Source organism: Anabrus simplex, chromosome 1 (assembly GCF_040414725.1).
Source record: "Anabrus simplex isolate iqAnaSimp1 chromosome 1, ASM4041472v1, whole genome shotgun sequence".
In the NCBI taxonomy this organism is placed as follows: domain Eukaryota; kingdom Metazoa; phylum Arthropoda; class Insecta; order Orthoptera; family Tettigoniidae; genus Anabrus; species Anabrus simplex.
This window is the reverse complement of record NC_090265.1, coordinates 290398437-290412604: the sequence shown is the minus strand read 5'-3', so window position 1 is coordinate 290412604 and position 14168 is coordinate 290398437. Positions and strand designations below refer to the sequence as shown.

At 36.8% G+C, this 14168-nt stretch overlaps 1 protein-coding gene across 1 annotated transcript in view; it reads right to left on the bottom strand.

Annotated features, from left to right (window-relative positions):
- Positions 1 to 14168, bottom strand: part of LOC136864220 (ras GTPase-activating-like protein IQGAP1) — a 565781-nt gene that overhangs the window by 57295 nt on the left and 494318 nt on the right. The window contains exon 32 of the mRNA XM_068226153.1: positions 9818 to 9935. Coding sequence (XP_068082254.1) covers positions 9818 to 9935 — 118 coding nt within the window. The remainder of the gene's footprint in view (positions 1 to 9817; positions 9936 to 14168) is intronic.

Below are 14168 nucleotides of genomic sequence, written 5' to 3'. Positions count from 1 at the left end.
AATGTCATTCACATTTTAACACTGAAGTAATTTTTTTTTTTGCAAGAAGTGGTGGACAACTTTATGCAAATAATGTGTATATTTTATATTTAGTGTATTCTCACACAGTTCTTAAAGGACAGCGGTTCTTCCATTTTAAAATTATTGGACAGCTACAATGAGAATTGTAATCTGCTACGAGATGTTATGGCTGAAGAAGTCTCAAATGAGAAGAAACATGTTCTAAAGTATGTTTAATATATTTTTATATTAAATAGTTTTCACTTGTAAAGTGAAGTGTATTAATTGGGTGGACCATTAAACCTAACACTAGTTCTTAATTTAAGCGTATGTTCCGAGCTGTCAGTGGAGAGATGGCGTGGAATGACATTAGTAGACGAGTAAGTCTTCAGTGGTGTCTTTAAAAGTAGGTTTTTTTGCTGGTTGTTTTACGTCGCACCAACAAAGATAGGTCTTATGGCGACGATGGGACAGGAAAGGGCTAGGAGTGGGAAGGAAGCGGCCGTGGCCTTAATTAAGGTACAGCCCCAGCATTTGCCTGGTGTTTTAAAAGTAGGAAAGATTACAATATGAAGATAAAGTTGGAATTCAAGAGGACAAATTGGGGCACACCATGGTATATAGGAAGGAGAGTTAGGGATTGGAATAACTTACCAAGGAAGATGTTCAATAAATTTCCAATTTCTTTGAGTTGGCCATACGGTTCGGGGTACACAACTGTGAGCTTACAGCTACGTGACCCAAATCACACAACCACCTGCCTGGTCTTGATTTTATTCTACCCGACTCATTGCTTGGGTACATGACATTAATTTTGTATTGGATTTGGTAAGCTGTATTGACAGGCAGGCTTGAATTGAAGGAAGCATTATAAAATTTAAAATACCATGGTGTGTATCCATAGCTTAAAGTAACATTTCTCTATATTGTTTCTAACAATAAGCTACGATTCAGGAATAGGTCTACATCAAAATCACTTGGCACTATACCTGAGAAGTCTGCAGAACTTGCAACTCAACTCTCCAGGTTACATGCAAGTTGTAGTAATCTGTTTAATTTCATTTTTTAAAGCTGGGCTGCATCCATCTTTGTCACTCTGCATTAAAAGGCCTCCTAAGTCAAATGTGAGCATAAAACATTGGCTCCTTTTTCATATGCAAGCAAGATCCTGCAGTACATACCTAAGAGTGACTTCAAGCATTCTTTGATTCAAGGATTGCCCCATGAACAAGTTGGATTTGTCCGAGATAAAGGTACACGAGGATAGATATTAAACATCCATCAGTTGACTGAAGAAAGAAAGAAAGAAAGAAAGGAAAAAAAAAAAAAAAAAAGAGAGAATTTCAACTTCCTTTCATTATCTGATTTTTACTACCAGAAGGTCTTAAACCGTGTTCCGTGGAGAAACTATGGCAAATTTTGTTCAAAATGTAGTTCTTGCACATCTAGTTTGGCTGATAAGAAATTTGTATGAAGCCAACCCAGCCATGGTTAGAATAAATGGCAAACTGCCTGGGAAATTTAAGATCAGAAAGGTGTCCACAATCATCATCATCATCATCATCATCATCATCATCATCATCATGTGCATCTGCAGTTTCCACCTGTTGGCCAGGTCTGATAACAGATTTCTTCAATGAATTGGAGATCATTTCAGAAATGGTATACCTTTCTGGTCATTTCCAATCCAGGTAGCTGTGTTCCTGAGATTAAGAACCACTATGGCCAAACATGTAGGCTAATGATGAATTTGTCCCATTTCTGGATGGAATGGTCCATCTCGTTATGGTGGGAGTAGTATACAGTCTCTGTATTTACAGTTATCCTCCATGTAGCCGAGACAGACTCTTCATGCTACAGACCTGAAGACAATAGATTCTTTTGAAATCTGGCAGGAAAGTTGCATATACCTCAGGCAGTATTTTGCACCAGTGACTCCACCATTAACCAGCTCAACCTCAGAATAAAAATACTATCAATGACCAAACAAAGAGTTTAAGAATTCTTTGGGCACACTACGCAACATGCTCCGAAAAACTGGCTATCCTTGGAAACATTCCTGGGAAGATAGATTGTAGACGAGATTTCACATGATCAAGAATGTCGCTGGACCTATCTGGTGCAGCACATCTGCTGAGGACCACAAACGATTGAAAAGATTGAACAATAGCCTCATCGTAGATCGTGATCCTCAGAATCGTAGGAATAACAGACAGAAAAATACTGTGTGTCTACTTCATTGTACATATTGCTGCAGCTGCTTTGAGTACAACAGCCATGTCTTATTATCTGTGAAGATTCAATTGAGAGCCCTTCAACTTGCTTGCTTAAAAGGCAAATGCACCAGCAGGTTGTTCCTGTTGGTATTCCTTGCTAAACATCAACATTTTATGAAAGAACAACTTCTATAGGACTAGGCAACTTGAAAATTTCACAGAGAAGTTACAGAGGAAGATTTTCTAAATCTACTTTAAATACAGTCCCTTTCAGCAACTGATTTCTTGGACAGGAATGCTTTAAGTTTTGTGCCTTTTATTCAATTAAAAAGTACTTTTGTGTGATGAAACTACATAGTCCCTGGGATTTGCATTTTATCTGTACAGTGGAACCTAAATTCTCCATTTTTCTAAGGGACCATGAAAAAAAGAAAGCAAAAAAAAAAAAAAAAAAAAAAAGTACAAAATGGGGAACATAGAAAATCCAGAAATTAATTAAAACTATCAACAATTCCGCTAAACATCACAATAATGAATTATGCATAATAATAATCATCTTACAAAAACCCCTATATACATTACACGATGTAAAGATCTCAATACTTTAAAATACAGTTTTACCAGAAAAACTTTTGTCGCTTTCCCGTGGAACAACTTTCAGGTCAGCAACTTGATCAGCCAAGCTGACTGAAAAATATGATACTAAGTAACGCCAACCAACTGATCGCAAGGAGATTTTTAGTCCTCTAATTTAATAAAATAAATCTCACCCGCTGCAAAATTGCCCAAAGTGATGGTGAAATCCTTTCTCTTTTTTTTTAAATCTTCCCTTGATAGTTGGTCACTTGCATATATAATAAGTTTCTGCAAGTCTTGTACTACATAAATTACCATCATGCCTAATCTGCCAGATAATATTAAAGGTTAAAATATTTTATTTATACACGAATAAAGAAAGTATTAGTATTAAAATTACTAATGAACACACAATGTTGGTAACAATGTAAAAAACAAAATGCAGCACAACAACAAAATTACACACAAAATTTTTCTGGTTTCAAGTAGGCATACTTGATCTTTAATCCTGGCTTCACCATACAACCGCATTTTTTATTTTTGTCTTCCAATTTTCTTATTTTAGCACTTATTCTTCGTTTCTCAGCTTTTTTTCTGTCCTCTTCTTTGACCTTCAGGCATGTCTTCTCCAAGTAATCCTGGTACTTCTTATGAGTACATCTCACCAATAATAATAATCTATGATTAACTGGTATGCATCTGACACCTCCATAGTACAAAATGTAATCATACACATGTGCAATAATTGACTCCTCATGTATGTTAATGTACCCACAAACTTGCACACAATATGCTATCGCTTGTGTACACTGTTTTTATTTACAATTTATTTACACTTTACACACACATCATTTTGAACAACTGCCTATCACGAAGAATAAGAAGACTGCAACAGATGCATGTCAACTACCAACCCAACAAAATCAATTCACATGATTGATTTCAAACACTCGCTAACACGACTTCCACACATAATAATAATAATAATAATAATAATAATAATAATAATAATAATAACAACAACAACAATAATTCAAGCTCGATATTGGCATTGTTTACCCATGGGTTAATATTATTTCCAGGTTATATTAGTCTATTACACTTGTGTCGTTTTCTAACATCATTGATTTATTTATAGAAAAAAGCCACTCTCCACTGCAGCATTTCTGTGTGACAGTATAAGACAAAGCTTTATTACTTGCCAAAGTTCACTATACTGTTTGTTTTCTGCTAAAATGTCAGCAAAGAGAATGTCTAAATCCATACTATCATCAGATTTAATTCTTTATTTATTTTGCTACACCTGTGAGGTCGTGGGTGCGACCTGTGTAGAACATTTGGATTTGGCCCTGTTTTACGGCCGGATGCCCTTCCTGACGCGAACACTATACGGAGATATCTAATCGCTATTGTGTATTTTGGTGGTGGTTGGTAGTGGCGGTGTGTTGTCTGAATATGAAGAGAAAAGTGCTGGGACAAACACAAACACCCAGTCACCGGGCAAGAAGAATTAATCAAAGGCAATTAAAATCTCTGACCCGGCCAGGAATCGAACCCGGGACCCTATGAACTGAAGGTCTCAACGCTGGCTGTTCAGCCAATGAGTCGGACCCATACTATCATCAGATATTGAGATATATTCTTTGGTTTTAGTTTCCAAAGCTTCCTCTGATTCACAACGCAGAGAAATGTATTGTGCTTATACCTTATCGGTCACATTTTCAGTTACTCTGTTAGCATCATGCAGCACCTCCAAGGCATATTTCATTTGGGTCTGATCAAGACTTGGTTGCTGATATATTATGTAACATTGTCAACCCACCTCCGCTGCATTCGTCATTTTCTGCTGCTTTCTTCCGACGTTTGCCATCCGCACACTGCCACAGCTGCGGGACTACTGTCAGCCGACTACCTGCATTAAACTGGCATGACTTAATTGACTTATCAACTCTACACTCTTCATGGACGTTCTTGGAATTTCTAGTGCTGCGTGTCATGATTTTCCCTGTACCTCTCTCCAACTGGCCTATATAAACAACAGTCCTTGCCTTCTACTTCAAGGCATTCATCAACTGTTGGAGAGAGGGGAACATCTTTATGCTATGCTGCTGCAAAAGTTTTTATCTCAATATGGGATTATAATTCGACCATGAGGTATTGTAAACTTTTCATTGTAAACTACCCATGACTACTGTTTCGAGTACTTACAATCGATCACAATCAATAAGAGAGAAGTGGATCTCTAATTACTATTAATATATATGTTGTTGGAATTTCTGTGAAGATGAACATTTTGTCAATACACTTGAAAACCTTTCATACTTCTGTGCTTTAAATATTTTTCTACCGGGCGAGTTGGCTGTGCTGCGAGTTTGCATCCAGGAGATAGTGGGTTCGAATGCCCCTGTCGGCAGCCCTGAAGATGGTTTTCCGTGGTCTCCCATTTTCACACCAGGAATGCTGGGTCTGCACCTTAATTAACACCATGGCCGCTTCCTTTCAACTCCTTGGACTTTCCTATCCCATTGTCGCCATACGACCTATTCGTGTCTGTGCGATGTAAAGCCGCTAGCAAAAAAGTTTTCTACACTGAAGATTACCTATACTCAACCTCTGGACTGGTAACTTCATTTTATGGGGCTTAAATGCATCTCTGCTGTATCGAGCGTTTTCTAGAACTTGTCATTTGTCATCAGGCACTATTCTCTATTCAGGTTAAGTCTTATCCTATGCCTGGACTTCAGTAATTTAAAATGTTGTTCTTTGGTTCAGCCTCCTTTTCAAGTGTTCTCCTATTTCCCTAATGTTTCTTATTATTCATTGCACAGTTCATTCGAAAACTTTGGTGTTGTTTCATGTACCTGCCTGTTTATTTTATTTGGATAAAATCTAACTGATATTTATGTAATCGACATATGTAAAATCTATTGTGAAATGTGTTCTGCTTGTCGCATATTTTCTTGCTGTGCTATTTTTAACTTGTGGCTTGTTTGAATACATCTGTTTTGTTCATCCGAAGTTGGCAAATCTTGTTTATCTGTTAGCAGCCTTGTATTTTCCTAATTACGTGCACTTATTGCTATTTATGTCTTACCCCTCTCCTCCCATATCATCCACGGTTTATCTCTCGTTGCCCAGCACACTGTGAACATATTGTTTCCACGGTCACCTTTTACGTCGCACCGACTGAGACAGGTCTCGAAGAGATGATGGGATAGTACAGGGCTAGGACTGGGAAGAAAGTGACCATGGCCTTAATTAAGGTACAGTACCAGTATTTCCCTGGTGTGAAAATGGGAAACCACAGAAAAACATCTTCCCAAATGCAAGCTCACAGCTACCGTATTTCACCGCATAAGCACCACCACCACCACCAGCACGTAATCGTCGCATCCTTTATTCAAAATTAAAAAATTGGATTTTAAGATTTCATTGCATAATTATCGCATGTTCAAATTTTGTTCATGAATCCGTTTAAAAGGTAAATGAACTACAATGTAAGTTGCATATGAATGCACAATTTAAATATGTATATGGCTTATAGGCAATTTGGCAATACAATCACATTTGCAAGATGTTGCATAATGTATAAATAACACCCTTATATGTATATGTACGACGTACTGGTTGTGAGACTGTGTAAAATTTATTCACCAGTGACAAAAGAGTTCTTATTTGAAATATGTAAGGCTGTAAATTATTAACTGTGACATAATGAGTCACTGAGAATGTAATTCACGAAAGAGAACGTTCATAATTCCTCTTATGTCTTATCAAAGGTAAACATCACAATTAATGAGTTTTTTCATAACACTGCCATGTTCTTGTGGTCTGCTATAGTATATAATTATGTAATAATAATTGAGCTTTCCGGTACTAGGAAATACATGAGTAGGTACACCCCTGCTTGCAACACTTGTACATCACTTCAAGTGGGCCTCTCTATGGGTTGGGGATATGTAGGTTTCTTCCGTTTCCCATCTCGTGGAAGATAAGTAGGTTTTTCCTGTTTCCTGTCTCGGGGAAGTATCGACTGCACTGGAACGTACAGATACATGTGTTTCTGTGATTACTGTAGATATGTGTGCGTGAGAATTTAAGATTTATTTTGAATACAATAATACTGAATAGTTACGGACAGCAATTGACATAACAATTTAACGTGTGAAGTATATATTTGTATTTATGGATAATTATAGAAACTATTTTGTGCCCTTCAAGCTAAAGGTAATGGTCTTCGATGAACGGCACAATAATAGAGCCGCGGAAAGAAAATTCTCTGTGAGTGAAAACATAATGCATGTCTAGCAGAAATTAAAAGACAAGGTAAAAAGCACAAACTATTGTAGATGCGTGTTTAGATGTCCAGTAACAGGGAAGTGTCCGAAATTTGACGAAGAAAGGTTTGTGCAAAACAACGAAATGCATAACAATGACAACAGTGTATCATATGAAAAGTTACAAATTCAGGCATGGGAGGTAGCAGGAGAACAAAACATACCCATAATTCAGTTTAAGGCGAGTAGTCAGTGGGTTATGAGGTTTATGCGATGACAATATTTTCGTGTGAAGTACAACACTATATCAAAGGTTGTCTGCTGGTTACATGGACAAGACTGTAAATTTTCACCGATTTGTCTTACGTTTGTGCAAGGAAACATCATACTTACTGTTTCAAATCAGTAATGCTGATCAGGTTCCAGTTTTTCTCAATGTGCCTCGCAACAACACTACTGCACTAAAAGGATCAGAGTGTATATTTTATGAAAATCAGCGGTAGTGAGAAATTATGATGCACGGCAATGCTTACCATTACAGCTGATGGAAGAAAGTTGCAGACATGGATTATTTTCAAGAGGAAAACTATGCCTAAGCAAATACAATTTACCCGTAGAATTCATGTACGAGTCAAACAAAAGGGTTGGATGGTCGTAGAACTCATGCTAGACCTAGACTTGATTAAAATTGTGAGGGACAGAAGATCGAGTGCACTACTGAAACAGCCGAATCTGCTTATTTTAGATAGATTCCGAGATCATCTTATGAATGAAGTGATCGAAGCAACAGGCAGTCATTCCCAGTGGTCTATCGTTTACTTTGCAGCCACTGGATATATATATATATATATATATATTGAAAAAAAAATTAAAGACCACTTACATAGATTTTACGAGTGGATGATGAGCGGCAATCAGCAATCGACCCCCCACTGGAAATGTTTGGTGTCCATCCTTTGACTCATGCTCGTGGGCAACGAAGAGTTGGCACATTATACCCCCTGAACTAGTCTCCAAGACACACCAGATGGATCCGAAAATGACGTAGTATGGCAGTGACAAAGAATCTGATACCCAAACCAGCAAATTCCAACACATAAGATTTCCAGTAAATTATTTACCGGGAAGTTTGTGTTTCATATTAATGCAATATTTGTTATGCTAGTGTAACATTTTAACTTTAATGCTGATAGAACATTTTTTAAGTAATGGCCTAGTACCTTATTCTTATATAAATGAAACTATGCATCATTTTTGAGATTGTATTATTTACTATGGATATAGGACTTTTACCCCTGTTGAAGTTTATTGAAATTTTAAGGTTTGAAATTTTTTTACAGGCAAACCAGAATTTCAATCATAAAAGTAATGCACACATTTATGGATAATGTACTAAGGAACATTCATGTGAATTTTCAAGGTAATAGCATCATATCTGTAATGCGTAGGACATTTTATACATCTGAAAATGTCATGATCGCTTTGATATGCTTAACATTTAGAATATCTGGATAATTTGCATACAAATATTGGAAAATAATTAATATCTATGAAACTAGTAAAGTTACATTGATCAAATTTAGTACAGATATTTACAATAGTACATACCTTGAGCCAACCAAATATTAACATGATATCTTAATTTTTACAGGAATTAGAAATTTCAGTCCCAGTGTCCCTTATTGTGAATAGATTATGAATTTTGATTTGGACTATTTTAATTAACTTGATGTATATACATGAGTATTACACGCACCTTATGCTTTTATAAAATACAATTGATTTATAAATTAATTTGTTCAGTAATACAGATACTAGTATAAAAATATTCTTTGTGCAATGGTTGCACCCTACTATTTTTTTTTCAAAAATGTTGCTATAAAAAGTGCAACGATTATGAGGTGAAATACAGTATGTGACCCGAACCACACAGCCAACTCTCACCGTTTTAGCAACATTTTGTTTATTCTGTTCGATCAAATTTTCCAATTCTCCAATATCTTCTTTAACAAGGCAATTGTTTTCCCAGCATTTACAATGTCAGGGACATCTTCAACTGCTAAGCCTACGAACTCTTTACAGACAGATTCTGATTAGGGCTTTTATTACTGAGGGAAACATCGTTCTGCAAGGATTGCCTTTTCGAGAGTGTGTTAAGATTCTAAACTGTCTCAGAAAAATGCCTTGGCAGATTAGGAAATATATTGGGGACCTGTTCTGGTTTTAATTTTCACCTCTGTCTTGGAATCTATTTATAAAAATTTAGGAAGTTATTGGAAAAATTAATATCACACACAAAAATATTATAGATTAGTTTCCTGCCCTTTCTTAGGATAATTTTCTTGACTTGAAAAAGCACAGCAGTCTTTAGGTAGTCTACAGGAATTCTACCAGAAGGTCAGCCATATGTGTATCTGCAACAGGGTACGAAATAAGCAGGCACATTGCACTACTCAGACCCACATTGCTGTCTTCAAACACAACATATTTTACTCATTAATTAAGAAATAATATAACTAAACAGCGTAGACACTTTCACATTTGCAATGAACAGAAACAAAACAGTTAATAATTATTATAACAACTTCTGATAATTGTGACCACACGGTAATACCAATACTAGCAAACTACAGTCTCGGATGACAGTGCTCCTGCTGTTAAGTGGGGCCATGACTCCGTTCAGTTGGCTTGTGTGTACAAGCAGATGAGCTAATGTTATTTCTTTAATAAGTTATGCATGGAACTTACTTAATAAAAAGTTTGTTGATGTCAGTAACATCATCCTCAGGAACTTCAAATTTGTTCACTAGAGTGAGGCATAGCTGTGTCTTTGCAAGGCGAAGCAGGACTGCATCATTTGACGAAGCTGAAAAAAACAAAAATATACTCAACAAACATTTGAGGAATTAAACATTATCAGAAGATATGTCTTGATGTTTTCCATAGATTTACATACCATTTGTACAACTGTTGCTTTTGGGCTTATTTAAGAAACTATGGTTTACTTGGTGGTACAAGGTGATTCCTATACGTTCTAAATAATTAACATGAACAGTATCCTGTAAGTTACACTTTGGTTCATACGAGACATGTTCATATCACAAAAGGGGTGGGGTGGGGGATGGGAATTGTTATGAAAAATATTTCTTTAAAATGTGACAGGTCCTATTTCATCTAACAGCTAATGGATCTGCAATAATCCTGTCCAAATACTAAACAAAGAGCTTATGACTATCATATATTTCCTGTTAAAAGAGAAAAAAAATGAAGGACTTAGAATTAGGAGGATCAGGGGATTGTAATGGCACAGACATGCAGAAATGACTTTGCTGTCAAAAGGATGGAAAACTGTCTTCTATCTTCAATGGCTCAAGAACAGGGCCCAGATTTTTATGTGATATTAAAGTGCAAAATATGTACATAAGAATGTAGTAAATATCAGTGAAATATGTAATATTCATAAAATATGTCATTAACACTACAAGCGCGACAGTTTGGCTCAGGTCCTAGAACCGCCGATGGGTCACTTATGACTCACCTTCCTTACATGTGACTAGATTAAGGAATGGAGTTATCGATCATTAAATGTTACACTCTTGAGAATTAGTAACGTATTTGTTTAGTATTAAACAGAAAAAGGCAAACTTAGCATGAAATACAGTACAAATTTCAAACTTGCATTGCTGCCTTTACAGTCCACTGTCAAATGAGGAGCCATATGTGGTAGTCTTTGGCTGTGCATTTCCTATTAACTTTTTCTGCAGACATGACACTTCACAAATTACTTGTTTCCAGTGCAGTTAGACCTTACTTGACAATAAGCGTACCAGAGTCCTGCAGAGAGACCCAGCCCATGAGCTGCTTTGGCAGTAAGCTGCAATGGGCTTTGAAAGGCTCGAACACAAGAAGCCTGTGACGTCATCGCATGGGCCGGTCTGGGCAGCGCTGTGTCATTCGTACACGGTGAGCCAAGGACAGCGCTGTGGTAATTCTATTGGCTGACTGCTTCAATTTGTACAGTGTACTGCATGTCAGCGGAGTGTGTTGCATTACGGTCCAGTGGAGACGATCAAATTTGCTGTGGTTTTCAGTTTGACTTCTCCGTCTATCCAGTTATTGGAAATGAATGTGGACTGTAGTTCCAAAAGAAAGGAAACCGTGGCAAAAAATCGTGAAGTAAAAAGAAAGAAGGAACATACGAACTAAAAACCGCACAATACAAGACTTTTGAAATGGATCCTGAACTTAAAAGTCGTATTTGGTTGGTATTCAAGCCTGTAGTTGAAGGTGATGGGAAAGAAGTTAATTTTGTGTGCTGTATGATCTGCAGTGAACTTTATGTACACACTAGCAGTTTCGGCTTCTCGTGTGGATTTCGTAATTTGATAAAAGCAAGCGTTCCTCGGTACTGTACTAAGACATTATCTGAAAATCCCTGAAGTATAAAATCTCACTGAAAAATTTGCTTTCATTTACCCCAGAAACTCTTTGTAAACCAAGTGTGTAGTATTGCCTTTTTGGGCTAGATGACCATGTGACAAACAACTGTACACGTGAGAACGTCTTCTCTCAAGTAAAAAATAGTTTTTTTTATCTTTAAAGGAGATTACAAATACATATTTTCACATCCGTAACATCTTCAAGTTTTATCAGCCCTTCCTCCACCCCCACCTACGTGGATTTTCCGAAAACAAAAAAGAGTGACATGTTTGTTTATTTTTAAAGGACATTCCAAGCACCAAGTTGCATGTCTGTAATATGTAAAGTTTTTGATGTACACTGCACATATACCGGTACTCATTTTAAAAATTCACCTGCTGTTTCAATTCTTTTCAATCCCTTAAGTGGTTTTTCCGAAAACAAAAAAATATGTGTTTATTGATAAAGGAGTTGCCAAATACCAATTATCACGACTGTGACATCTTCATTCTTGAGATATTTGTATCCTCATGAAAATAATTCAGCACCTATTTCAACTCCCTCCCCCCCTCTGAAGTTAATTTTACCCCCAAAAAATGAGTGTTTTTTAATTTTTAAAGGTGATTTCAAATACCCATTTTCACGTCTGCAACATCTTTAGGTTTCTTAGATATAAGTATCCTCATACAAATAATTCAACTAATATTCCAGTCCTTTCATCCCCCCTTAAGTGGATTTTCCAAAACCAAAAAGAATACGTATTTCTTTCTTCTTGAAGGAGACTCTAAATACTAATTTTTACGTCTGTAACAACTTCAGTTTTTGAGATATCAGTGCCCTAATAAAATTAATTCAACCCCCTTTTCAGTCCCTTTTACACCCCCTCCCGCGTTAAGTGGTTTTTCACAAAATAAAATAATACCTGTTTTTTATTTTTAAAATATTAAAAATATCAATTTTCACATCTGTAACGTGTTAAGTGTTTGAGATATACTGTAGATATGCTCATTTTAAGAATTCATGCCAGCCCACATTTCAGTCCTCCTCCCCCCCCCCCCCCCAGGTGTCTTTTCCGAAAGCAAAATAATACATGTCTCTTTAATTTTAAAAGAGATTATAAATACCACTTCACATCTGTAACATGTTAAGTTTTCGAGATATATTGTACATATGCTCAGGGATTGTGTATACAAATTTTGGTTGGCAGCTATGCCCAAACGTACACACAATCTCGCTGGTGTAGAATCCTGGAGCTGGCGTTGCCATGGTTACGGCAGTTCATTTCCTTATCCGATTCCAAGAGCAGGGGTAGTGAGGCACCAATATCTCAATAATGGTCAGTTTTAGGGCCTTAAAACATGGTTTCTGGGCCCGTAGGGCTTACCGAGATTTGTTCTTTGGGTCAAGGGGCTTAAAATGAGCTTAGTCTTGCCCTTGCACGACAAATTTGATATTTCGCCTATATTAGCCTATTATTTTTATATCTCCCCTGTTGCCCCCCACCTCGAATTGTTTTGAAAATAAAATACAGCCCATGTCCCTCAGGGATAATGAATATTTACATAAACAAAAGGATTTTTGAGTCGGTCTTTTAGTTTCAGAGATTACCCTCCAGATATACAACACAAACTAACAAAATTCACGCCCTCTCTTTATTATATTAGTATAGATTAAAGGAGTCTGACTGATTTTGTCTTTTTTTGATTAGATAAAAAACTTACGATGAACGAGGTGTGTTTGAATGACGAGCATTCTAATGTTTCCATGTCATCAGACTCCACGACTATGCCACAACCTGCCAAAGTAACAAAGTTTTCTTCGTGGACTGATGTTCATGATGCTCCTATTCCAACAGATGAGCTGGGAAGATATTTAAAGCAAAATTGTGGAATGGAAGAAGATGGATATAGCGTCCTATTGGAGAACAAATGGACGAAACTATTTAAAATTTCACCAGATCGCTAAGAAAGTAATATGTATGCAAGCATCAAGTTCAGCTTCAGAGAGAAATTTCAGTTCAGTGGGCTTCATTCTCTTCTACAACAAGACAATTATTGCTGACGCTCTTCTTTTCATTCACAGTAATTCCACCATTAGCAATGACCAATAAACTACGGACACTAAGTAAAAGCTAAGTTCAGGTTTGTTTTTGTTGTTGGCATATTGCACGTCATTTCTGTTTGTATTTTATTTTGAGGTAAACGTGAATGAAGTCCTATGAATATGCTTCATGTTATTTAGATTCATTTTCAGTTAACTTTGTGTCAATTGCAAACGAATATTAGTTTATAATAAAGTTGCTGTTTGTTTTCAATTATTATTATTATTATTATTATTATTATTATTATTATTATTACAGTGCAGCAGAAATCTCTACCGTTTCATTTCAAAAAGGTATCAGCCTACTTTAAAATATGTTATTAGCGTACGGGAATTCATAGAGTGAATTATCCGAATAGTAGTGAGACGTGAATATTTCGTTGTGCAGGCGCGCATGTTAATGTGGAGAAGTACTCAAGGTTATTCTACTGAGCCCGCCAAGTGCGGTGGACAGCGGTGGGCTGTATGAGCCCAGTATTGTGGGCCAGTACGCTGCCGCGTCAGAAGAGAACGGCACTGCATGGGCTGGGCTGCCGGGGCCCATGGGTTTGAAGTGCTGCGCGGTGGGTCTGGCTGTAGG